Here is a 27,483-nt window from a genome sequence, read left to right on the forward strand (position 1 = left end):
AGTGAGTGACCCTAACTGGTAATTATCAAGTGATCTCTCTCCTGCCAACCATCTCCACCCTCTGACAAACAGAGGCTAGGGACACCAGTCCTTACCCATCCTGGCTAATATCAATTAATGTGCTTAACCTCCATGAATTAAACCCTGTTTCTGTCCTAGCCTTCACAACTGCCTCAGGCAAGGAGTTCCACAAGTTGACTGCGCTGCGTGAAGAACTTCCTTTTATTTGTTTTAAACCTGCTGCCCATTAATTTCATTTCGTGGCCCCTAGTTTTTATATTATGGGAACAAGTAAATAACTCCCTTATTCACGTTCTTCACACCACCCATGATTTATATACCTTTATCACAGGGGTCGGCAACCTTTCAGAAGCGGGATGCCGAGTCTTCATTTATTCACTCTGATTTCAGATTTCGTGTGCCGGTAATACATTTTAACATTTTTAGAAGGTCTCTTTCTATAAGTCTATAATATATAAGTAAACTATTGTTGTATGTAAAGTGAATGTTTTTAAAATGTTTTAAGAAGCATCATTTAAAATTAAATTAAAATGCAGAACCCCTCGAGACTGGTGGCCAGGACCCGGGCAGCATGAGTGCCACTGAAAATCAGGTCGCGTGCCACAGGTTGCCTACCCCTGCTCTATCATATCCCCCCTTAGTCTCCTCTTTTCCAAGCTGAAAAGTCCTAGCCTCTTTAAGCTCTCCTCATATGGGACCCATCCAAACCCCTAATCATTTTAGTTGCCCTTCTCTGAACCTTTTCTAATGCCAGTACTTTGAGGCAGCTACTTTGAGGGGTGAAGGCAGATTTGGTGGGATTGCAAGCTGAGCACGGTGAGGGGGCTAATGCAAAGGAAGGTGCTGGCTGTAGCAGACACAATGAAGTGGTGCAAGCTAACGAGACCTGTGTTCGCTTCACCTCTGAGAATCAGACCCATTATTTAGGTTCCTAACTTTTTGCTCCTCACATCAAAATATTGTCCCTCTGCATTATTATTGTTGTTCAGACAGTGCTATCACCATATACAGATAGGACAAGATGCATACAAAAAAAATCCACAAATATAAAATAATTGCTGCTAAAGCGTGCAGATGAATCATATATTGGTGGAAAGGTAAATAAGTCACTACTACAGAAATGTGGATTGATTGGTAAGCTAGTCTAACATGAACAATGTGTTTTAATGTAGCCAAAAGCAACGTCATTTATATATTCTAGGAACAACTTTTGGGTCATGGTGAATAACCAACTGAACCTGAAATCCCAGTTCTAAACAGTGCATATATGACTGGAAATACGATCATTAGCTGTATAAACAAGGGAATGGTCACGCCAAAAAGTGAGGAGGAGGTATTACTCAGGGCATTTGGGGAGACCACTAGTGCAAAGGATTCAGAAGGAGTTACAAGAACAATTCAAATTCTGGAAAACCTGCCTTACAGGTAAAGATGAAAAAAAAATTTAGGTTTAACCAAGAGAAGGTTAAGGGATGACTTGGATCACTGTTTACAAGTGCCTATATGGGGAGAAGATTTGATAAGAGAACTGTTTAATGCAACAGACAAGATCCAGTCAGTAAAACTAAACAAAGTCAGACTAGAAGTAACGTGCAAATGTATAACAATAGGGGGTAATTAAACATTGGAACAATTTACCTACAGATGTGGTTGGATATTCCATCACTTGAAGTATTTAAATCAACACAATGTCTTTCTAAAAGATAGCTTCTAGTTGAGTTTGTGCTATAAGCTTGTTTCTAGACACATGGTGAAATTTTGCAGCCTGTGTTATGCAGGAGGGCATATATTATCACAAATTATCCCTTTTGGTCTTTAAAAAAAATATATGAAAGAGCCCTTTCCCAAGGAATTCATTATCCCAGAAAAAAAAATCTTGCTTCAGGAAGTTGAGATATATCAGATATTCACCATCATTGCTAATTTACTTCCCACCCTTTTAAGCTACCATCCCCACATATTTTTCATGATCTCTGCATCACACCTGCTAGGTCTAAAAAACAGTGTTTTATAGTATGAAAGCAGGCAGGGCTCTTGCTTTTCAAATAAAGGTATAAATCCGTGAAAACATGCTTTCACAACCAGTAAATTTCTTAGAGCACTTGTCCTGGACAAGTTATTAGAAAAAAGAAAATAACAGAATCCTTGATAATATTATGTCAAGAACTTTCAAGAGCCATAGTGAAGAGAATGTCTCTGATTGGCTAGTTGAAATACAGCCACTTATTAAGGTTGCAAGACCTGTTTTAGTCTTTGGTTTGCTCACTGGTTAGCAGAGAAAAGCAGTAGGCCATGGTATAGCACAAACCCAACATCTGGTCAAGCTGGGCTCTGAAACAGTGGGACATGGAGAATGAGATATTTTTGGCAATGTGGTGCAAGACTTTCTATTATGGAAACAACCTAGGAGATGACCTGGGCTAAAAACTACCTTAGTCATGAAGAAGGGCTACCAGCAACCGTTGAAAAATCTGCCTAAAGTTGGGCCCTACTGCATCAAACAGAATTCTCAAAAATTCTATGCAATAATGCTCAACACTTAGACTAAATAAATATCGGATGTCTTCCTTCTGTCTGACTCTGATCAATTGGAATTGCAGATGCCCAGCACTTCAGAGGATCAGCCATTTCCATGCAGCCACCTTTCTCTACTCCTCTTGTCTCAGGCCTTCTGCCTCGCTCATCTCTCTCTCTTCCTTTACTGTCCATACCTCTTTATACACTTAAAGCTCTAGTCGTTCACTCCTTATTCAGGCAAACCAGCCAGTGAAGTCAATGGATATTTTACCAGAATAAGGAATGTTGGAAAAGGCACTTACTTTTACAAGTGCTCATTTCTTTTGCTTCTACAACATCCTGTCTAAAGAGTTTTAGTTTTAAAGAGTACTGGCACTCCTCTTGTGTGGTAGTGCTTATTTCACAAACTGAAGAGACAGAGAGAGAGAGACACTAAAAGTACTGATTTATTGCAGTAGAGGAGAAGCATCCCTGCTGCTGCAATAATACACATTTGAAATAGGAGAGAATGGAAAAAACACAGATTAGAGTGAGCCTCTGGAATCAACAATTTTCCAGATAATAAAATGTTTTTCCTTTTGTTAGCCAGAAATAGGTCAAAAATCAATATTTGCCCACTCCATTAATGGAAAAACAGTCTCAAGAGACAGCTACCTGTTATTGAAATTGTTCTCTATACCTTCAATTTACAGTTGCTTTGGTACACCAGAGAGCTAAAAACTAGAATTGTCTGCTACCAAGGTAATTTATGGTCTGCCCACTACAAGCCAGAAAAATGACATCCATCAAGCCATCAACCATTTCTCATGTAAATCCCTCCTCAAGACTCATTTCTTCCAGTGTCCCCACTTAACAGCAAATTCATGATATTCACCATCCTATAACTTTCTCATTTTAAGATAAATGTAAGAAATAAAAACAAAACCCCAGAACATGGAACCACTAAGAGAGACATGCAGATGCCTAGACTCACCACGGGATCTTACTGCCGTAAGCCTTTGGATGCTTCCCGGGAGTACACTGGTCTGTGAGGTACCTCACTACCACCTACCTTGTCTATGGCCTGGTCTACACTACACGTTTAAACCGATTTTAGGAGCGTTAAACCGATTTAACGCCACACCCGTCCACACTAAGAGGCCCTTTATATCAATATATCAATATAAAGGGCTCTTTAAATCGATTTCTGTACTCCTCCCTAACGAGAGGAGTAGCGCTAGTATCGGAATTACCATATCGGATTAGGGTTAGTGTGGCCGCAGATCGACGGTATTGGCCTCCGGGTGGTATCCCACAGTGCACCACTGACCGCTCTGGACAGCAATCTGAACTCGGATGCAGTGGCCAGGTAGACAGGAAAAGCCCCGCAAACTTTTGAATATTTCCTGTTTGCCCAGCGTGGAGCTCCGATCAGCACGGGTGGCGATGCAGTCCAAAATCAAAATAAAAAAAGAGCTCCAGCATGGACCATGTGGATGTGATCGCTGTAAGGGCAGGCAAATCTGTTCTATCAGAGCTCCGTTACAGAAGACGAAATTCAAAATCATTTTTAAAAAATCTCCAGACAGACGCCATAGCAGGGACTCAGCGCACTGCTGCGTGACAAGCGTAACGGAAAGCCAAAGAATCAAATGGACGCTCATGGAGAGACGTTCCTGCAGTCTCCAAAAAGCAGTTGCATTCTTGGCTGAGCTCCAAATGCTTCTAGGGTCAAACACAGTGTCCACGGTGGTTCAGGGCATAGCTCGGCAATTTAACACCCCCACCCACCCCCAGAAGTGAAAGGGAAAAAAATCCTCTCGACTCTTTTACATGTCACCCTATCTTTACTGAATGCTGCAGATAGACACGATGCTGCAGCAGTCAACCCAAACATCCTCACTCCCCCCCTCCCCGCCATGGGTGGCTGATGGTGCAATATGGCTGATATCCACTGTCATCATCAGCCTTTTGGCATATGGTGCAGTGCAAAAGGACTGGTAACCGTTCTCATCAGCCCAGGAGTGCGCCTGGCTGGCCTCCAGTGAGGTCGGCTGGGGGCACCTGGGTAAAAAACTCCTGATCATTCCTGGTAGATGGTGCAGTAGGACTGATAACCATCTTCATCATAGCAACAGGGGGCTGAGCTCCATCAGCCCCCGCCCTTCATGTGTAAAGAAAAGATTCAATTGTCCCTGGACTAGCAGCGGGATGCTGGGCTCCTCTCCCCCACACTGCTTAATGTCCTGTCTGGACTATCATAGCATCTGGAGGCTGCCTTCCCCTCATTTTATCTCACTAACAAGTCACTGTTTCTTATTCCTGCATTCTTTATTACTTCATCACACAAGTGGGGGGACACTGCAACGGTAGCCTAGGAAGGCTGGGGGAGAACGGAATCAACAGGTGGGGTTGTTGCAGGAGCACCCCCTGTGAATAGCATACAGCTCATCATTTCTGCGGGATCTGACACAGAGCAGCTGTGCTCTCTGGTTCTATGATACACTGGTTCTCTAGTACACTTTCCCCATATTCTAGGCAGGACTAGTTCTATTTTTAGATACCAAAAAGGAGGGATTGACTCAGGGAGTCATTCCCAATTTTGGCTTTTGCACCCCCGGCTGATCTCAGCCAGGGGCACTTATAACAGCAGCAGAAGGTGCAGTGCAAAAGGACTGGTAACCATCATCTTATTGCCAATCTATTACATGGTAGATGGTACAGTATGGCTGATAACCATCTCTGCTGTCATGCAAAAGCAAATGCATGCTGCTGTGTAGCGCTGCTGAATCGCCTCTGTCAGCGGCATCTAGTACACATACGGTGACAGTCACAAAAGGCAAAACAGGCTCCATGATTGCCATGCTATGGCGTCTGCCAGGGCAATCCAGGGAAAAAAGGCGCGAAATGATTGTCTACCGTTGCTTTCCCAGAGGAAAGAGTGACTGACGACATTTACCCAGAACCACCCGCGACAATGATTTTTGCCCCATCAGGCACTGGGATCTCAACCCGGAAATTCCAAGGGGCGGGGGAGGCTGCGGGAACTATGGGATAGCTACGGAATAGCTACCCACAGTGCAACGCTCCAGAAATCGATGCTAGCCTCAGACCGTGGACGCACACCACCGATTTAATGTGTTTAGTGTGGCTGCGCGCACTCAATTTTATACAATCTGTTTTACTAAACCGGTTTATGTAAATTCAGAATAATCCCGTAGTGTAGACGTACCCTAAGTCATCTGCTGAAGATCAGCTCCTCAGCTTCGCCAGCCACAGGCAACACAAGCCCTCACCTCTGGACCTGCGCAAGCCATACTTATTCACAGATCCGCTGCTTCCAAAGAAACAGTACACCCATATTTACCAGTTCCACCTCAGATCACTGCCCCACTTAACACATAGCACTTAGATATGTTTATAGTGAAATCAAGTATAGATTTATTGAACAAAGCACTGAGATTCAAGTATTGGAAATAAATGGTTACAGATACAATCAAATCATAACAGTCATTGTAGAACCTAGACTTAATTAATTAGATACCCTCATGTCATCCTAAGTCCTTTCAGCATTTTACAGCCAGGCTGGCTGTGACCCTCCTTTCATAAGACAAACATGCTTTTACCTGGTTTCCTCAGCAGAGGAACCTGCGCATTCCCTGATATACCAGATTAATCCTTTGATCTTAGTCATAAATAGGACACCCCTGCTGACTGTTTTTTCCCCTGTAGATTTTCTCTCTAATAGATTTCACAATCTTTCAGCTGGTATCTGGCTCAATATGCAAATTGGCATCCATTGTGAGGCATACAATGCACTCATGACATCAGCACTGGAATAGGGGAGACCAGGGCACCCTGGCCCTCCCACTTTTAAAAAGTGGACTGGCCTGGCCACTTTTTGCCACGGTCCCTCACCCCGCCTCTTCCCTGAGGCCCTGTCCCCCCAGCCAGGCTGGCAGATGGAGCCCGGGCAATGGGTGGCGCCACACCATGAACCCTCCACCTGCCCAGGGTTTGGGGGCTGAGAGCAGCCCCTGGTCCATGTCCCTGCCCTGGGCAGATGGAGGGTCCGTGGCTCCTCACAGCTGCTTGGTCATGAGGCTCTTACCATGGCCAGGCTGTGGCTCTGAGGTGCCATCCCCCAGCCGGAGCCAGGTCAGGGTAAGAGCCATGCAGGCAGCTGTGGGGAGCCACAAACCTTCTACCTGCTTGGGATGTGGGGGGGCACAGGTCAGGGATACGGGCTGGGGGCTGCTTTTGGGTCTCAGCCCTCCCCAGGCAGGTGGAGGGTCCATGGCTCCTGGCCCGCTCTGGCTTCCAGCTTGGCTGGGGCCTCAGGCAGAAGGGGCGGGGCCAGACAGAGATAAACATGTTACCTCCTGCCTGAAAGGAACATGTCTGAGGTAGGTCCCCACTTGATGACTTATCTTAACTCCCAGACCTTAAGGACATAATTTTTAGTATAAATACATAATTTCATAAATATGACCCATGCATATATTTTGTAATTATGATGACGACCAGGGCGCCCAGTAGAGCTCTCACAAGCCTTTGGTGAACTATTGTGCCTATAACTGACCAGGAAATGCCTGTAAAATACTATGCACCCCCTATGCCCTCTACCAGTTTGCACCAAGAGGTTGCTCTGTCACACCCTTGTTCTCCTCAGTCCCACCTCCCTACTCTTTGCCACCCTCACTTGTAAACTGTAGACCAGCGGTTTTCAAACTGTGGTCCGTAGCTCCATTCAGGTGGTCCACAGATAGTTCCCTCTAAGGTGCGTGCCTGGGTGGCTGCACACAAGAGAACAAAGGGCCACCCACCTAATTAGTGGAGCCGTGCCGATGTGGCTCCACTAATTAGGTGCCTGGACCCTGGAGAAGACACACATGTAAAGTGAGGTGGTGGCCTTGGGAGGAATAAGGGGTAGGTGGGAGTGGGAAGTGAGGTGAAAAGAGGAGGTGGGGGGAATTTGGGATGTGCAGGCCTGTGGCGGCCAGAGAAAGAGGCGACTTTCCCCAGCTCCATGGTTGCAGCTGCCGGGGAGAGACCCCCCTCCCCCACCTTCCCAGCCTCAGCTTTGTGGCTGATGTGGTGGGGCGGGGAGAGATCCCCCTCCTTCCCATCCCCAGCTTGGGCATTGCCATGGTGGGGGAGAGAGGGCCCATCCATCGCATTAGAAAGGTAAGAGTACTGATATTAAAATGTGAATTGTGCGCTTTTATCTGTAGAACAAAAAGAGTTAATTATTATAAAGTTTTTTTTATACAGTGCTTTTATCCAACCGCTTTACAATAATTAGCTAATGGTACAAACAACATTTGGAAAGATCATTAAGTGGTCTGCTGAGACCCTCAGCAATTTTCAAGTGGTCTGCGGAAAAAAAAAGGTTTGAGAACACTGCTGTAGATGGTAAATTCTCTGGGGGCAGGAACTGCTTTTTCCAGAACTTGACAGAAGAGCACAGGACATGTACAATAAATAGCAAACAGTTTACAATCTACTAGTACTGGGATTAAAGCACAGGACTGAGGTTAGGGCACTTGGCTTTTCCTTTTCTGGCTGTGGTCTGACTCCCTCTCTTGAGTCACTTGACCTCTTCAGGCTTCAGTTTCCCCACCTGTAAAATGGTAGTGAAAATTCCTACTCCATGTACCTTTGATGAGGTTTAATTAATTGATATTTGTAAAGCACTGAGATCCTCACAAAAATAGCAGCAGTACTCTTATTTGAACTACGAAGTGTAGCAATGTTATGGAAATGATCTGCATAAGATTCAACTAATTGTTCTTTCAACCATCAGTTAATGTCTTTTGGGACTCTTGAGTTATTTTTTTTTCCCTTTTCCAAAAATGGTCCTGTAGCAGAGTTGCTGTTTACTTTGACGTTCCCCTGGTGTTATCTGAACCAGTGATCTGCTAGGTCACTCCAATCCTTGACTCTGGGAGCCAGCCTTACCCTGCTCTGCTGTGAGAACCCTCACTCCTGAACTATTTACACACAGCCTCTGGCATGTAAGCTGCTCCTTGGTTTGTGCAACTGAATGACACTAGCTAATATCTCCGGTCCCAGACACAACCCTAGGAACCTCCGTCTTGCAGTGTCCAGTTATGCCCGCTGAACACTGCAAGCTTATATGAGTTCGTCAGTTTAACAAAGAAATTGATATGCACAGGCTTGTTATCCCAAGAGGAGTCTCTAACACACTTTAAACCAAACGCACTGCTTCAGGTAGAACAAATAAATGTATTAACTACAAAGACAGATTTTAAGTGATTATAAGTTAAAACATAAGTCACATTTGGTCAAATGAAATAAGTAAAAACGCATTCTAAGCTGATCTTAACACTTTCAGTGCCCTTACAAACTTAGATGCTTCTCACCACAGGCTGGCTTGTTGTCCTTCAGCCAGGCTCTCTCCTTTGATCAGCGCTTCAGTTGCTTGGTGGTGATGTCTGTAGATGGGGGTGGAAGAGAAAGGAAGAGCATGGCAAACATCTCTCCCTTTTATCATGTTTTTTCTTCCTTCTTGGCTTTGCCCCCCCCCCTTTCAGGGTCAGGTGAGCACTTACCTCATTGCAGTCCATGACTGACCAAAGGGAGGGGGGTGACTCACTCGAGAGTCCAACAGATCTTTTGTTGTTGCCTAGGCCAGTGTCCTTTGTTCCTGTGAGGCTGGGCTGGGTTTGTCTCATACTGCCCCTTTGCTCTTGGAGAGTTTTTGTCTGGGCTTGTTTAGCCATGAGGACACATTTTCAGCCTCATAACTATATACATGAAATTACAACCTCAGTGAATCATGAGCCTTCCGAAGACACCTGACATGACAAAACTTTGCATTGGATACCACACAATCATTTTTCAAGGATGAACATGGGGTGCAGGGTGTTCCCACGAGGTACAGAATATCACAACTGAACACCCCCTTTTGGCCCGAGGTGTGTCTACATCACCCTGGCTCTGTTTCTCTTCTTTGGAGCCCCTTAAGAGCTCCTTCCAGACTTTCTTGGGACTACCACCAACCACTGCCTGGCGCTGGGTTGATAGCCTAAAACAATTCAAAGGAGTCCTCAATGTCCCCAAAATAAAGTCCACTATAGCAGCACAAAAGTTTACACTCACATCCAGCTCTTCTATCACACACAGAGTTCTTACTCTGTCCCAGATAAATGTTCTTCACAGAGATATTGATCGTGTCCTTCCTAGTGGAAGCTCAGCCTTCTGGCTCTGGCTTCCTTCTTCCAATGATTGCACTTCCTGTTCTGAGAGCAAGCATTATATATACCACTATCCTTCAGAGAACTTCCTCCTGATTGTTTGGAAGAAAAGGGAGCCACACTTCCTCTCCACCCCCACAGGTCTCCTGGTTCCCAGGCCCTTAAAAGTACAGTATCCTTTTTTTCCTATCCAGTTACTAACTCTCTGGACTAATTCCCTTCTTCTTGCTACATGACCTTTTCTAGGGCCTTTGTTCATTCCAATATCCCTGGAATGGGGTCTTCTGGCCCCCTCCAGTCTTAAAGGACCAATATACCCTATAACAGGCCCACCTAGGTCCTAGAGAATTGGGTGTTTTGCATATTGAGCAGCAGTCTCCTTTCTCCGGGTGTCCTAGGCTCTACGCACTGGGACATCAGACTCTGGTTTGGGCATTTGTGGGTGAGACTTTCTGGGATTTGTGGGTGGTTCCATGTTGCAGCTTGTAATTGTCATCTGATCCAGGCCTATGAAACAGCTCTTCTGGGATGGTCTCTAACTCCTTTGGCCTTTAAAAGTCCCTCCCCTCATTAGCTCTCTGCTAGATTGTCCCTGGGGCGTGAAGGGGAAGATCTAAGCCTGCACATTCCCTTGCTGTAGATCCACAAAGAGAAGACCCACACTGCAGATAATACTGCTGAAAGACCTGACCGCAGGAGTCCAACTGTACAAGGCTCAAAGAGGAAAAAACTAATAAAGGTAAAATTTTCTTATGAAAATGAGCATATGGGTCTAGATGCAAAAGCTCCGTGCATCTCACTGAAATAGCAGGACTTTCCCCTTTGTGTGTATTGGTAAGAATGGAGGTGTGCATGATTTGAGAGCTAAGGCTGGTATCAGAATGCTTTAAGGTAATTTTTCATTGAGACTACCCTAACTTTTAATGCCTTGATTTTTTTTTTCCTGGTACATGATGTGTGTAATCGAACATTATCTTTTGAATTCCACATCGCAGCCTTAACTGTTACTTAAGCATATTTTATGTATAGAATTGCCAAAGTTTGTATAGACATGTTATAGTATAGTTAAGGTTGTGCCAAGAGTTCTGTTATAAGACTTACCTTTGACCAGGTGCATTTTGACTTTTTATAGGAAGGAGTTGTTCCTTATGACATTTTTAGTGACATAAGGAGGGGAAATTTTCAGCCTATTTAAAAAAAATTCCAACAAATCTTTCCTATATGAAAGCTTCCCCATGAAACTTAAGATACAAAAGAACTATTCTGCTTTACTCAGCTAGCTGAAGCCAGTCTCTAGGCTTTGAATTATGTCACTCCACAGCTAAACACATCCACATCTGGAGTTTATTTGATCTGAAAAATACATTAAAAAGATCTGAAACAGCAGGTAGGAAAATAGGGTATAGTTTCTGGATCAGAAGGATGATTGATGCTGCCAGATTGTCATATAATCTATTTAACCTTGAAAAATAATGACTTTGGCTTCACACTAAAATAAATAAATACATTGGTAAACACTGTAATGAGTCTAAACATAAATCTACAATAGTAGATCAAGCTGGTTAATGATTGCAGTAAAAACACTAGATTTTGGGGAGGATGATTTCATTGGTAATTATTGGTCTGGAAAAGGTTAAAGGCAAGTGACAAATTTTCTCTTTTTAAATTGTTACACTACTATGACTTTTTTCAAAAATCCTTTCTGAAGTGAAAGCGAGCCTCTGAATTTGCAAGTGGTTCTCATCTCAACTTTTAAAATCCTGTAAACATCCTGTACCTAACAGATTTTGGGTGGCGTTCTCTAAATGAATGACCAGTATGGTAGCTATAGTGTTACTAGATATATTTAATAAACTAATTGATATGGAATTCTTACCCTTTCTCTAAGGACACCTTCCTCATCCTTGAGCATTAAAGGAAGGAACAATGCAAGTAGCAAAGGTTTTGGACTCTTCATAGTCCAGTTAGAATAGAAGAGAAACTAATGTCAGGAACATTTACAAATAGATCAAAGGAAGAATTGAAGAAATCAAAGGATGTGTAAAGCACAGAGGATGAGGATGGAATATGGCCAAAACAGATTACAAGCCAAATGAGTACAATCTGCAAAACATCATTCAGGAAAAGCCTGGTATTGATGGCAATAAACAGAAAGTAATATTTTCAAGAATACCTAGGTATGATTTGAAAATAGTACTTAAGTGATCACTGTATGAGTATGTCTACACTGGAGCTGGGAGCGTGCTTCAGCGCACCGATAGACAGATGCACCAGCTCTACTTGAGCTAGCATACTAAAATATAGCAGCATGTCTGCCAGGCCATGGGTGGTGGCTTGGTCTAACCACCAGTTCATACCTGGGGGTTGGGTAGGTAGCTCAAGCAGCCACCTGTGCCCCACAGCCACACTGCTATTTTTAGTATGCTCGCTTAAGCGGAGCTAGTGCGTGTCTGTCTACCCATGCTGGGAAGTACGTTCCCAGCTGCAGCATAGACATACCGTATGTGTCTGGCAGCCATTGGAAAGGCAAACAGAAGTCAGATATAAGAAAAGCATAGATCACAAGAGACTGTTGAGGCACCATACTCACAATTTGTGAGGCCATCTGTATGTCTTTTGTCATGTTTTCTGTAATTCAGTATATTAGGTCTCAATCCTGCAAGCTGTTCTCGCCTGCACCAGTGTGAAGGCCCATCCACTTTAATGGAGTTGTGTGGGTGTAGGAGTTCATCCATGCAGAACGGCCTGCAGGATTGTGGCCAATACACAAGAGGGCCAAAACTGATACCAAGGAAGAACTAGTCACATTAAGGGTTTAGAGCAGTGGTTTTCAAACTTTTTTTCTGGTGACCCAGTTGAAGAAAATCGTTGATGCCTGCAACCCAACGGAGTTGGGGATGAGGGGTTTGAGGTATGGGAGGGGCTCAGGGCTGGGGCAGAGGTTTGGGATGCGGGAGTGAGGGCTGCAGGGTGGGGCCGGGAATGAGGGGTTCAGGGTGTGGGAGGGGGCTTTGGGATGGGGCACTGAGGGGGTCAGGGCTCTGGGCTGGAGGTGTGGGCTCTGAGGTGGAGCCAGGTTTGAGAGGTTTGGGGTGCAGGAGGGGGCTCCGGGTTTGAGGGGGGCTCAGGGCTGAGGGTGTGGGAGGGGGCAGGGCTCTGGGCTGGGGGTGCAGGCTGTGGGGTGGGGCCAAGGATGAGGGATTTGGGGTGAAGGAAGGGGCTCCGGGTTTGAGGGAGGCTCAGGGCTGAGGCAGGGGATTGGGGCATGGGCTTACCTTGGGCAGCTCCCAGTCAGTGGCGCAGCGGGGTGCTAAGGCAAGCTTCCTGCCTGTCCTGGCACCGCGTACCGCGCTGCGCCCCAGAAGGTCTGACTCCTAGGCGGAGGCACGGAAATGGCTCCATGCAGCTCTCACCCACAGACAGCCCCCCCCCAGCTCCCATTGGCCGGGAACCGGCCAATGAGATTTCAGAGCCGGTGCTCATGGCAGCACACAAAGCCCCGTACCCCTCCCCGCCTAGGAGCTGGACCTGCTGCTGTCTGCTTCTGGGGGTGCGGAACGGTGTCAGAACAGGTAGGGACTAGCCTGCCGTAGCCAGACAGCACCACTGACGGGACTTTTAATGGCCCGGTCGGCAGTGCTGACCGGAGCTGCCGCAACCCAATGCCTCACATTCCACGACCCAGTACTGGGTTGCGACCTGCAGTTTGAAAACCACTGGTTTAGAGGGTAGTTAGTGTGGAGTGGATAGTGAAAGGCAGGAAAAGCAGCTATAATCAAGAGCTGAAAGCATTAAACAGCCTCTTAAATACATTAGACAAATTAAAAAGGAACAATGCTTGTTTTTTGAAAGTCACAGTCTCCTAATCTTATTTTGTTGACTTGCTCTTTTTGCCTCACTCAATTTCATCTCCCTCTCTTCAAAACATGTTGCATCTAACTCGGGCTAATCCTGCAAACAGTTACTACAGCAAATATCCTGTTTCCATGAAAAATCCATTGGCTTCAGTGAGAATGTGTGATAAGGTTCTACATGGAAATAATTGTTTGCAGTGTCTAGATTGTAGGCCCCTTAGGGAAAGAACTATGTCATGACCCGGTTGCATGGCCACCTCCCTTAATAAACAGAGATTAGATGCTATAATTAGGGTATATACAGGATAGGTAGTAATGGATAGCCCTGTGTTTGAGGCACAGATTTGGAGTCAGCAGACTTGATTTCTGTCCTGGATCTACAACAGACTTCCTATATATCTTCAGCTCACTGAACCTCTGTGTTTCAGTTTACCCATCTGTAAAAATGGAGGTACAGAGGTGTGGTGAAGCTAAGGTTTGCAAAGTGTTTTTCAGATGGAAGAACTAGAAGTTATTCTCTATTTAATGAGCTGTACAAATAGTCTGGCATCCCCATGTTCCTATTGCTGAAACAAAAATGTGCCTCATCAAATTTTAAAGGAAACTTTTGAGATATCAGATATGTTTGATATGGGGTCAAACAGTTTTCCAGCCAAAAATATTTCAATTTCACAACAATCAGCAGCAATCCTGTAAGGTTTTGGTATAGAATAAATATTGATTTGTCTAGAGACCAGATGCCCAACATTGTGCAAATACTTTAATAGGAAAGTGTTTTTCCCAGAGTAATTTAAACATAAGGAATATCATAAGAAATTTGCCTCAGTCTTTCCCTCAGCCAAATCCTGTCTTATTCAGGTAAGGAGTGCTACTGACATCTGTGGAACTACTTATAGGAGAAATGTGAGCAGGATTTGGTCACGTGATATTATACCCAAATCCAGTTACGGTAGTGTTCCATCCCATCAAGTTTTCACTTGATATTGAGAGTTGAGCTTTAAGGTCTAGCTTCTGTAAAAGGGTTTCAAAAGTTCATGTAACAAAGATTTTTTTTTTCCAAATCACCCAATCTTTGTTGAATGTATTCAGATGTAGAACTTACCCTGCACAGTGCTATTCTACTGCTTGACCAGCTGATGTCATTAAATTCAAAATAACTGCCAGAGAGGCTCAAGAAATCAAAAAAAAAAAAAGCAATGTTAACTTTGACAATAAAATTTTCACAGAGCATGAAGCAGCATAGACCATACATTTTATCACACTGTTTTGTATGTATATGTAAGTAAACTTCAATTTACCTGCTTAATCTCTCCAGCTACAAACATCAAGGGTATAATACTTCACAGAGACGTCTAACAAAGAAACTATGTACAAGCACCTTCATTGTCAAAGGATAGAAAGCAAGTAAAGCTAATTGGAAATATTTTAATCATCAACATCTGTTTATAGATTCCTCACAATAGTATTTGACACTAGAAATGAATAATCTGATTACAAGGCTAAAATGGAAGTGGTTTTAGCAAACCAGCTGCATACTCATGCTGACCAGTGTTGTCTTAGTTTGTGCTCCCCCGTCTGTCTGTCTGTCTCCACCTGTTGTCTCGTCTTGTAAGCTTTTTTTGGCCTCATATCTCCCAATTGGCTCGGCCTACAAACTTCTGTTTTGTTGGCTTTGCTGAGTAATGCCTTTTAAAAGTGCTTTATTGGGGGAATTAAAAAGAGGGGATGTATGTACCCCACATTCAGATAGACAGGGAAGGAAATAACTGGAGGCTACAGCTGGAATATTTTCCCTGTACTTGGCTTTTGAAGGGATTATATACAGTGTTTCACTACCTCCCATCTTGTAGTCTCAGGACTGGCTGGTTGGCCTTCTCTGCCCTTCTGAAATTTTAAAAGAGAGAGCAATTGTTGGGTGCTTTAAGTAGGCAGACCCATTGTCACCCACCATAAACCCAGTGGAAGGTTCCTCAGGTAGACTGTGTTCCTTGCTTGATTCACACATGCCCATTCAACAGAGATGTTCTTCCTATCTCTCTGCTATAGGCATCGCACAGCATTTTGTGTCCTTAAGTGAAATTAGCATTTCAGTGCTTACTTCTGGATGCAAGGGTAAAATAAATTAATTAAAAAAAAACAAAAACCTTAATGAGAGTGGCTAGCACTGACACGCACAATCAGTGGTATGTGAGTTGGTATAATACATCTGATAGAAGCACAAACTGAGTGATAGAATCTAGACAAGATCTTTGCTGCACAGACTGCCTCACTTCAATGATTATATGCAGTATTGTTGTAGCCGTGTTGGTTCCAGGACATTACAGGAACAAGGTGGGTGAGGCAATATCTTGTTGGATCAACTTCTGTTGAGACAAGCTTTCAAACTTACACAGCACCTTCAGTGACATACTCTCAGCTGGGGACTGACCCTTAAACAAACTGCCAAATCTGTAGCCTGTTGGGGGTCTCCTGCTAGGGGCACCATTATGGAACAGATGATGGGACTCCCTTAGGAACATCAAATAACCTCTGCATCCAGACAGTTCCACTACACTTTTCTGGGCTGATTCTCAATTACATTAAGGCCCCCATGTTTAGTGATTTTTCCCTTTTTATTTACTGATGCACCTCACAATACGGTACAGTTCCATAATCACAGAATCGTAGGAATGTAGAGTTGGAATGGACCTCAAGAGGTCATCCAGTCCCATCTTTCAGCACTAAGGCAGGATTAAATATACCTAGACCCAAGGCTGGTTCTAGGATACCAACTTCCATGGGAGTATCTTTGTTCAGTTTTGCTGGTTGGCCAGACATGTTTTGTTTAGCTTCGCGGCAGAGATGGAGGGAAGGGGTTGCTGAAAATGTTTTCCATTCTGGCTTGCAAAATGCATAGGTCCACTCCTGCCCAGACCGTCTCTGACAGATGTTTGTCTAATCTGTTCTTGATGCACAATTATTTGCTGAAATAGTAATTTTCTGAAAGATGTTTCCATATACAACATTACTTCTCAATGGTGTTGAAAATCAAAATCAAAGAATCAGATGCTACTTAAAGATAGCACAACAAAAGGAGAAGTTTCCTTTTTCGTGTGTATTGTAGGTCAATGAAATTACACAGTTGGTATGAACTAGTCTTAAAAATTTATTTACCTCAAATGTATACATTCATAGGTTTATCACAAGGAAATTGACAGTAATTCATAGAAAATTAATATTTACATGTGTGCAAATTTCACATATTACACAAGACAGTGTTATGTAGTTTTACTACACTGGGTTATGCAAGTACTTTTGCAGTTTAAGGCACTCGAGATGAATAATATTAGTTGTAGGAGGAAATAAACAAAATGCTAGTATAATTCTATATCTGAACCAACTGCTCCCTTCAAGACAGTATATTGTAAGTGTCAATGGTCTGGTATGACCTAGTCAGTTGTTTTCAGACAGGGCAGAATTCATTCAATTAAAATCTGTTAAAAACGGAGGTTGAAAGTAAAACATTTTCTGGGTGACCTCTGAGCAACCCTCTCTCATGCTAGTTCTTTCCACATAGAGTAGAAGCAGCTCTAATTACTTTTTGCAGACACTTGATTGACAGCTTCACATTCAGCTCTTCATATTAGAGGAGAAGCAGAGAAACCCAGAGGATGCCCATTAAAACTTCACAAATATTAACCTATTAAAAGATAATATTAAACACTTGCATAGTGCTTTACATTTTCCAAGCACCATATAAGCCTTAGTTTATACTCACAACAGTCCTTTAAGGTGGGCACAGAAATTAAGTGACTTGCCTAAAACAATACACTATGTCAAAAGCTGGGAGCTGAACCCAAGGATTCTGGCTCCAAATCCAGTTCAAAGATCACATCTCTCTTTTCTAAAGGAGAATTCAATCACAGGTAATATCTAATGTGGATCCCTTTTTATTCTTTTTATAAATAGAAAATCTTACCATGTAACAGCTTTGTTAAATGCATGAAATAACTTAAATAGAAACAGTGTCAGAAATAAAACCTGGTGTGCATAAAGATATAAAAGCCAACAGCAGGAGAGATTATTCACCAATCTGGATTCAGAAATGTTATACAAACTTGGATCAGTTCTATTCTCCTTCTATGGAGTTTGAGCTCATCACAACGTTACCATTACAGTACTCTTGAGACACAAAAATTAAGAAACACAGGACATTAAAGTAGGGTATTTTTTCCCCTCCCTCCCCTTGTTAAACAACATACACTGGAAAAGTCAGTTATGCGGAAATGACGCTCTTCCTATTAACACCATGGCTTTAGGATTTTCCTACAGAAATATATGTCAACAAGAGTTACATGCACCTACGATTAATAGGTTTGTTAATGCTGCAGTTTTCATCTTAGTTGACAGGAAGTGAGAATAGTAGGTTTGGGATGATTTGTAATATAGCACTTTATTTTATACAAGGACTCCAAACTGAATAGACTTGTTAAAACCAACAGAAAGAACAATTTGTGATTTACACAATGTAGACCAGTGTGCTCTACATATACTGAATTTGATGTGCTGACAATTTCATCCAAGTGATTTAATAGAAGTTTTATGTATTATTTACCATCCTTCCTATTGCCTTTGATAGTGGTGATATGGGAGAAGTCTGAATCTCAATCTGGGTTACTCTCCAGATTATTCTCCACTTCAGCCTATACCCTCCTTTTTTCTTTCATACTTACATGAAAAAGTTGTTTTATGGCAACTATCTTTCTGATTGAGAACTTGTGAACGGAGTTTCTGATGGAGCAAACTTAATACTAGTCCACAATTGTTCAGAGAGGTTATCAGTAAGCAATATGTAAAACTCCACACCCAACCATTAGAGCTGAGCATACCACTGCAGGCACTGGGAGGCTGACTGCAGGAGTTAGAGATGGGCCTTCTGCAAGACATGGCTTACAAGGTCCACTTCCTTGATTTCCTATATCCACATTGAACCAAGCACATTGCCATAAGCATCCTTGTTATTTACAGATTAATTATAAACTATTACAAAATCTCAGTCAAGCACCAGTACTGACTCAAGGAGCAATACGAGTCAGAAAATTAGTATTCTCTGTCACAAATGGACAGTGCTTTTCTTTCAAAAGTTCTCCTTTCCTAATAGTTTTGTCCACAACGCCTCTTTGGCCAGGTCCTTCCTCCAACTTCACATCCACATGATTAGGAAAGTAGCAGCAGCAGCTCCTCAAAGGCACGTCTTGTAAATACCTTTCACAGCATAGCCAGATCAGCCCTTTCTCACAGGAAGAGCTGTAACGAGGGTCTGAAATCCAGCAGTCTGGTTTGGAAGAGCTTATCAACGAGATACTTAAATGCAAGTCTGTAGGCAGTGGGAGAACAAATGGCAGAAACAGTCTCTGTGTGCAAAGTTCAGGAAATCAAACCCAGTGGCATGGGAATTCCTATTTAATTTTGGGGAAAAAACTACCATCCCTCTAAGTGCCCATTTTTCCACAGTGTGTTTGATCTTACAGTCAGTTAATTTTGCAGGCCGTGTCACCTTGGTCCACAGTAACCATAAGGACATTTGAGAATCAAGCTGTCATGGCTGGGTAAGACATGGGTGCAGTAGTATTCAACCAAACTTCCAACGTTCCAGAACATGGTTTCTGAGTCCAAGTAAAACTGTGAATCCTGTTGTAGGGATAGAAAACACATCTGTAATCAATGGCACCTATGAAGCCCTTTCAAACAGACCACTACTTTGCAAAGTATTATATACGTGACTAGCTCATGTCACATAAATGATAAGCCCAAACCAAACCTGGGGATCCAAACACCCTGTAATTTTACTGAAGATCATATTTGGATCTGATCACTATAGACTCCCTGTCTTCATACATGGAAGGCTCAGGCTCTAAATCCAGATCTGATTTTTGCAGCTCAGGCCTATCTGTACTTTTTTTTTTTTTGGGAGGGGGGGTTTGAAAGAGGGGGGAGTGTTTGGAGGTAACGGGAAGCCTTAGGCTGATACTGTATGATGTATCTAGAGCAGGTGTAAATACCATAGACGCCCTTTTTATATATTTCATTCATACCAACCTTTTCAAAGATTCTGTAGTTTCTCACTTTCTCAGCAGATTCATCCCATACAACTAATACCTTGAAGAAGAAAATGCAACATTACATTCAGCACGCATAAAAAAGTCTTCCTAACAAATTTATGAAGAAAAAACTCAAAACTACCTTTTTTGAGGAATCAGGTACATTTCAAATAACTGAGCATTATGCAAGTTAGGATATACAGTTATTGCTTCAGACCTACTTATGCCCTTTTTAAAAAAGAGCATATCTAAATTGCTAAATACATTACTGTAATTAAACTCCAATATCATTAATTTGCAAGTAACAATTAAATGGGAGTTACATTTAATTAACTTATAGCACAGGCTCCCCTATTGTGAGTTACCTTTCCAGGCTTGGTAGATGAATTCCTAATACAGTATAATCCATTTTGTGGATGTCCTCTTGGGCTGGTAGATTTGAACATCCTAAAATAATATGGAAAGTAAATATCACATTCAGAAAATACTAACAAACTTAACAGATTTGGGATAGAATGGATATGTCTACATCTCAAAATCCTTAATGTAAATCATCATTTCAGTGATTGTAATGATTTAGCTTAAGAATTGATTAAAGGCTGGGAAGGCAGTTTCACAGACCGATGGAAATGGACACTTAATAGAACCTCATCATTTAGGAAGACTCATTAGGGTCCTTAAGCAACTAGTGTATAGGGAGGTAGCGATGTCTTAGTGGATTGCGCATGGGCTGGAAAAAAGGAACTCTAGGTCTCTCATCTCTGCTCTCTCCCCAGCTTGCTGTGTGGTCTTCGAAACATCACAGACTCTCTGCTTCAGTTTCCCAATCTGAATTTCCTTACTAAGATGGATGGTGTGAAGATCTCAGTTGATTAATATTTGCACAATATTTTTGACTCAATTTTTTTTAATGGATTCTGTGCTCATGAAACATGCTGACTGGTAGCACTGAAGCATGAAGGTCTCTATTTCTCCACAGACCAGTGAATCAAGTTACATTTAAGTCAAATTGCCTGTTGTTCCCCGTCTCCTAACCTATGTCCCTGTCTCTCTTTATATTATCAGCTTCTCAAAGCATCCTTGGATCACCTACCTGAGTAATTCAAAACTCACTAGCATATTTTGGATGGTACCATAAATAAATAATAATAGAGCAGGCAGGAGCAGTGCAATTTTCTCATACTGCACCCCCTTTCCCCAATTCTCCAGCTTTTACTTGGAGGGATTCAGTCGCATACTTTCTATCATTGGCCTCTCTGTTGAGGACTGCCAACAAGCTTATGGTAGCAATTGTTGTTGAGGACACTTGTCCATTGGGAACTGAACTAAGATCATCACATTCATTTCATATAGGTCATGAAATGGCCATCACATTGTCATGACTTTTGGTCACTACCAGTCTGGCTGCATTTGAGCCAGTGATCTAGAGTTTAAAAGTTCTACAGAACCCTAAGCCAGTCCAATTCATTGTCCCAGCAGGGTACTCTGGATATAAAGCCCAATGATGGTATCAGTTTTATGCATTATTACTTTATGGTCAATATTTTAACATTTAATTAGCTTCCTAGAGGCCACTGGTTATCAATTTAAAGGAATTGTAATATTTTATTTATATACAAACTAATGGTAAATTACTTCATGCGTTCAGTAGAAATCTCAGCTTGATTTACTAGTCTTAACTCTCACAGTATGGTTTTCTAGACTGCAGGTCAATTTTATTTGAGGATTTATAAGCAACTCAACTTTTTTTTTTTTTTTTGAAAGAGAAGTTTACCTTTCTACTTCAATGGATTCATAGGTCTGGACAAATACCGAATTAGGCAGCTCAACCTGTTAAGACAACATTTAAAAAAAATTAAAATGTGTAAAGTAAGGTAAACAGCAATTATATGATCAGTATTTTAAAAAGGTGATTGGAATAACTGAAACAAAGCAAAGTGTTAATAAATTAATAATTGGAGATATACCTATCTCCTAGAACTGGAAAAGACCTTGAAAGGTCATCGAGTCCAGCCCCCTGCTGTCACTAGCAGGACCAAGTACTGATTTTTGCCCCAGACCCCCTAAGTGGGCCCCCTCAAGGATTGAACTCACAACCCTGGGTTTAGCAGGCCAATGCTCAAACCACTGAACTATCCCTTCCCCCTTTTGACATACTGCAGCTACCTAGGATTCTCTAAACTCAGGCCCAAACTTTACAGGTAACTTCTACTGTACAGCAAATATTTTGTATAATTAAATTACACATATGGTCTCCTGATTTTGTTACTACATTATTATTCCCTAGTGTATGCTCCTTCAAAAGTGCTAATACATTCTTGCATATCTGACATTAGAATCAAAATCTGTTACCAGCTCTCATAAAGTTGGCCAGTGCAGTGGAGCAGCATTCTGATGTGAAGTATTGTTACTAATTCCTTCCTAATTTACAGACTTGACTCAAGCCCAAATTTACAACCCCCTAAAACGTAGAAGTTTTCTCTTTAGGAATGTGCCATCTGATCTTACTTTTTCATAATCTTCATCTGAATCTTCACCAGACGTGTTTTGCTTTGAAGGTAATGCTGGTTTCTCAAATGAGAAGCTTCGGAAACTCTGCCCATCTGGTGGTGATCTCCTGGAAGAAAGAACAAAACTGAAGAACGTTTCTGCAGAAAAAGCATTAAGAGACAATAAATGCAGAACCAGATGTGAGTTTCTGTTAGTTCCTTATTTGTCATTTAACAGTTTTTATTATTCACTTCAAAACTGCTGAGCAATGCGATGGACATAGAGGCTTTCATGTTTAAGGACATTTTTGCAGATATACCCCAAGTCCCTTACTAAAGAACGTACTTACACTGGAGCATTAATTTCCTTCTCTGTAAGAGCCTGCGTGTGTGCTTTAAGAGCGTAAAGCTAGTTTTTCCATTCATGTTGAAATCCTGATGTGAAGGCTTTTTACCAGCTACAGTTTAGGACTCTATTGTATCTTTTCAGCATAACCTCACACAGACAAGATACATTTTGTTCTTATGTGCTTTACTTTAGGTTGTATAATACTTATTCCTGAAATATTTCCAAGAGCCAGTTTGTTGCAGGGTTTTGAAATGTTGTGCAGATAAGACTATATAATGTCTCATAAGGAACATCAGACATATTCACACCCTGAAGAGAGTAGGGGAATACCATAAAACTTCCTGACAGATTCCTTACTGTAGCAATTTTTAAACATGGAATCACAAAAATATAGGGCTGGAAGGGACCTTGAGAAGTCATCAAGTGCAGCCCCCTGTGCTGAGGCAGACAAAGTAAACCTAGACCACTCCTGACATGTTTGTCCAACCTGTTCTTAAAAACTGCCAAAGATGGGGGATTCCACAACCTCCCTTGGAAACCTATTCCAGAGCTTAACTACCTTTATAGTTAGAAAGTTTTTCCTAGTCTCTAATTAAAACGTCCCTTGCTGGAAATAAAGCCCATTACTTCTGGTCCTACCTTCAGTGGACATAGAGAACAATTGATCACTGTCCTCTTTATAACAGCCCTCTTAACATATTTGAAGACTTATTAGACCCCGCCCAGTCTTCTTTTCTCAAGACTAAACATGCCCAAGTTTTGGGTTGTTTTTTTTAAACTGTGTCTCATAGGTCAGGCTTTCTAAACCTTTTTATCATTTTTGTTACTCTCCTCTGGACTCTCTCCAATTTGTCCTCATCTTTTCTAAAGTATGGTGTTCAGAACTGGACACAGTACTCCAGCTGAGGCTATATCAGTGCCAAGTACAGCGAGACGTTTACCTCCTGTGTCTTACATACAATACTCCTGTTAATATACCCCAATAGGATATTAGCTTTTTTGCAACTGCATCACATTGTTCACTTATATATAATTTGTAATCCACTATAACCCCCAGATCCTTTTCAGTACTACTACCTAGTCAGGTATTCCCATTTTGTAGTCATGCATTTGATTTTTCCTTCCTAAGTGAAATACTTTGCACTTGTCTTCATTGACTTCACCTTGCTGATTTCAGACCAATTCTCCAATGTGTCAAGGTATTTTTGAATTCTAATCCTGTCTTCCAAAGTGCTTGCAATCCCTTCCAGGCTGATGTTAACTGCAAATTTTGTAAGTATATTCTCCACTCCATTATCCAAGTCATTAATGAAAATGACCCAGGACTGATCCCTGTGGGACACATACGCCCACCCAAATTGACAGCTAACCATTAACTACTTTGAGTACAGTCTTTCAACCAGACTTGTATCCACCTTATAGTAATTTCCTAGGATCTTCTTTATTCCCCTTTTTAACTATAGGTACTATGTTTGCCCTCCTCCAGTCCTCTGGGACCTCATCCATCCTCCAGGAGTTCTCAAAGAAAATTGATAACAGTTCCAAGACTGCTTCGGCTAGTTCCTTAAGTATTCTAGGATTAATTTCATAAGGCCCTGCTAACATGAATACATCCAAGTTATCAGGATAAAGAATATTTAGATCTTTCCCTGTTTTGGCTTGCATTTTTTCCCCCTTGTTCTTAATTAAATGTTGATTGTGTTGAGTATCTGGTGACCATTAACCTTTTTAGGGAAGGCTGAAGCAAAACAGGCATTAACACCTCAATCTTCTTCATGTCATCCTGGATCACGCTTACATGTATCATGACTTACAGTCAACCAAACTGCATCTGTTCTATATCCCCTTGAGAAGTATCATAACAAGTTGGTGTACAACAGTAAAACTAAGAATTGGTTTATTTACGTTCACTGATGAACATTACAAAAATGTGCAGTAACTTTACTGCAAAGCTTGGGGGAGAGGGAGAATGCTGACTTAGACCTGATGAACTAAGTATCAGAGATATCATTTGGTAAATATGCTACAGAAAGTTTGATCTGTTTTCATACTTACTGTAATTGGGGAAGCAAAGATTTCTCTGATCTAGATTTGCATACAGGCACAGGCGGTTTAGGCAGCACTTGTGGCACGAACAGTCCAGGTTTGCCATGTTCTTTTGGTGCTCTGGTCTCCACTGGCACTTGTGGAATAAACATCCCAGGTTTGCCGCGTTCTTTTGGCACTTTGGCCTCCACTGGCTTCTCCGTTAATTCTGATAGCTTGGGTTTGTTGCTTGGTAATGGAGGTGGGGCCCGTGAGGAAAGATTCAATTGTTTTAGCCTCTCACATCCGTCACTGGGTGTTAAAATGCGGGCTAGAGGTAGACTCTCTGCTGATGGCAAGCAGCTCTCTTTGACACAGGCGGGATTTTTGAGATGAGGCATAGGGGGAACCGGCGGTGGTACGTCACTTACTCTACGGCTTGATGGCTGTATTTTTAGATTTGATTCACTTCTGCAGTGAAACTGGGATTCTCCCCTTATATTTAAGCAGCCCTCTGGTTTTATATCAGGTAAGCTTCTTTTAGGAGGTGGTGGAGGAAGCATAGGCCCTGTGGGCTGGCCTGCGAAGGAGTGCATCCTTGTCTCTGGATAGGCAACTTTTCTGATGTGAGGCACTGGAGGTGGCGGGTACGCTGGTGGGAGGATCATGTTATCTGTGTAAGAAAACCCCACAGAACATGAGGAATTAAATTTTAAAGTTTAAAATAAGATTCTACTCTCCTTTTGTTTGAAGTGAAATTTCTACTTGATTTAGGATATTTTAGAGCGCCTATCAGTGCCAGATGGACACTTACCTTTGAAACACAATTCTGGACTTTACTAAGGGCCAAACCCTGCACTCCTTACACTCAGGCACAAGCACATTAACTTCATTGGGTGTTTTGCCCATGTTAGGATGGAAGGAGAACTATGCTGAAAAGAATCATCCATCCCTTTGACAGACCTATGGACTGGCAGCAAGACCTTCCAATATTCAGCTGGCTGACAATGGATAGAAACACATCTTTTAAAGGTACTCAGCACTTTCTCTAATGTTCTTGGCTTCCTCAACTGCCACTGGTTTCACTGGGAGTTTAGACATTGAGTACCTCTCAGGATAAGGTTCCACTTATGCATTGCTTCACAATTATTGTAACTACCCATGGCGCTTCAAGCATACTGAGTTAAAGCATCAGCCTACAGATGTTTTTATATTTCACATGAGTGTCACCTCTATCTGAGGTCTTTAAAGGGTATCGTGACTGGTGAATATTGTCTTACCATCTGGTCTAACGAAATCCGTAGAATCTGGCTGTAAGTAAGATTCCTCATCTTCTTCCTGGTCATAATCTGCACATAAAATTAAAATGTGTTTAAAACTGTAAAGTACTCATTGGGATCAGATCATAGGGAACATGCATATGCTGATTTTCATTTTAAAAAAAGACGACTTTTTTAATTAATAAAATTCTGGTTCTATTACAAGGGAAAAAACAAGACAGAAGATTAAGTCGTTTTGGCTAGTTCCACTCAGAATATAACCACAAGCGCCAACTTTCAGCTTTCTCCACAGTTGTGTAAGTTAGATCGATTTACTGCGGTAGTGTAGACCAGCCCTTGTGCAACTTCAGTTATGTGAATAACGTAACCGAAGTTGATGTAGTTAGATCCACTTACCGCGGTGGCTACACTGCGCTGTGTCGATGGGAGAGCATCTTCCCGGGGAGGTGGAGTACACAAATCAATGGCAGAGTGCTCTCCTATTGATTTAGCATGTCTTCACCAGATGCAGTAAATTGACACTCGATCTACCGATAAGTGTAGATATGCCCTTAGGGTAGGTCTATAGTGCAGTTAAACACCCATGCCTGGCCCATGTCAGCTGACTCAGGCTGCAGGGTTCTAAAATTGCAGTAATGACATTTGGGCCTGGGACCCTATGAATGGGGATAGTTCCAGACTCTGGGCTACACCGGAGTTTTACAGCCCTGCAGCTCAAGTCAGGTGTTTACCTGCAGTATAGACATTCCATAAGTGACAAAGGCTTTTGAAACTCCATTCTCAGCATCGTCCCCAGAGGCTCACCTTTCCCCTGAGTTTGCAGTGTAGACACACTCTTACAAGCCTAAGTCCCATTGAAAATTATACCCAGTGTCTTTGTCATAGGCCTACTCAACCCAGCTAGTCTATGAGGCCCTAACAACTCATTCCTTTTTCAGTTGTGAAAGGAGGACTCCTCCAGATGCAAAAATATTCTAATACAACGCGAATGACTGCTTGGTTAATGGGTTAACTTTACAGTCTGTGCCGGAAGCAGGTGGTTTATAAAAAGTCATGCTAAAAGTCCACATAATTCACTGCATTGCTTCTTTTTAAATTTTTAGAACATATTATATTTAAGTGATTATAGCTCTAAGTGGCTCCTGTAAAAGTAAAGGGGATTTAATCACTCTCATTGTCAGCTTTAATAAAGATAATTTGGCATTCCCATATAGGGCAGACAGACATGGCTGAATATTCCAAAAAGAAGTGTCTTCATCCACCCTTAAGTCAGATGTATGGGCTAGGAGAATGACTTTCTGACATTAAATTGATGAATAACTACTAAGAGCACAATCTTTTACGGTGCTCAGCAACCCCTGTAAGGTTGATTCTTCAATTGCCACTGACTTCACTGGGGTTTTAGGATGCTGAGCATCTCTCAGAATCTGACCCCAAATGACCCTTATTTTACAATTACTGAAACCTTGCATGTATTGTAATGTTATCATAGGCATTAACAATTTTCTATTGTAATACATACTAAGCCACACATTCTTATGATATATGAGCTATTTGAATTTTTTTAAGCCAGTGAAAGTGCTGCAAACTCAGAGTGGTTTGAGGAGGAAGGAGTGATCAAAAAGTCTCATTTATTGATAGGATAAGGAGTAAAAGAGGGAAACATTCA

The 27,483-nt window shown here is 42.1% G+C and overlaps 2 protein-coding genes and 1 long non-coding RNA gene across 15 annotated transcripts in view; 1 reads left to right on the forward strand and 2 right to left on the reverse strand.

Moving 5' to 3' along the window:
* ADD1 (adducin 1) overlaps nt 1-6,285 on the reverse strand; it is a 126,527-nt gene extending 120,242 nt beyond the window's left edge. For 2 of the 5 annotated variants that reach the window (XM_045019519.1, XM_045019517.1), the window contains exon 1: nt 6,144-6,284. The gene's annotated coding sequence lies outside the window, so the exon portion shown is untranslated. Of the gene's footprint in view, nt 1-6,143 lie in introns of all 5 variants that reach the window. The other 3 variants (XM_045019511.1, XM_045019512.1, XM_045019516.1) reach the window with 3 other exon arrangements.
* A 71-nt stretch (nt 6,286-6,356) lies between these two features.
* LOC123371709 overlaps nt 6,357-27,483 on the forward strand; it is a 56,925-nt gene continuing 35,798 nt past the window's right edge. For all 5 annotated transcript variants that reach the window (XR_006579914.1, XR_006579916.1, XR_006579915.1 and 2 more), the window contains exons 1-4: nt 6,357-6,923; nt 10,378-10,476; nt 22,230-22,361; nt 25,449-25,566. This is a non-coding gene — a long non-coding RNA (uncharacterized LOC123371709). The remainder of the gene's footprint in view (nt 6,924-10,377; nt 10,477-22,229; nt 22,362-25,448; nt 25,567-27,483) is intronic.
* Nucleotides 16,717-27,483, reverse strand: part of SH3BP2 (SH3 domain binding protein 2) — a 64,705-nt gene continuing 53,938 nt past the window's right edge. For all 5 annotated transcript variants that reach the window (XM_045019524.1, XM_045019522.1, XM_045019525.1 and 2 more), the window contains 7 exons: nt 25,815-25,883; nt 24,565-25,207; nt 22,180-22,288; nt 21,446-21,501; nt 20,037-20,118; nt 19,670-19,729; nt 16,717-19,261 (listed from right to left, as the gene is read on the reverse strand). In XM_045019524.1, the coding sequence (XP_044875459.1) occupies nt 19,124-19,261; nt 19,670-19,729; nt 20,037-20,118; nt 21,446-21,501; nt 22,180-22,288; nt 24,565-25,207; nt 25,815-25,883 (1,157 nt within the window). In that variant the 3' untranslated portion in view covers nt 16,717-19,123. The remainder of the gene's footprint in view (nt 19,262-19,669; nt 19,730-20,036; nt 20,119-21,445; nt 21,502-22,179; nt 22,289-24,564; nt 25,208-25,814; nt 25,884-27,483) is intronic.

This window comes from Mauremys mutica, chromosome 5 (assembly GCF_020497125.1).
Source record: "Mauremys mutica isolate MM-2020 ecotype Southern chromosome 5, ASM2049712v1, whole genome shotgun sequence".
Classification (NCBI taxonomy): Eukaryota; Metazoa; Chordata; order Testudines; family Geoemydidae; genus Mauremys; species Mauremys mutica.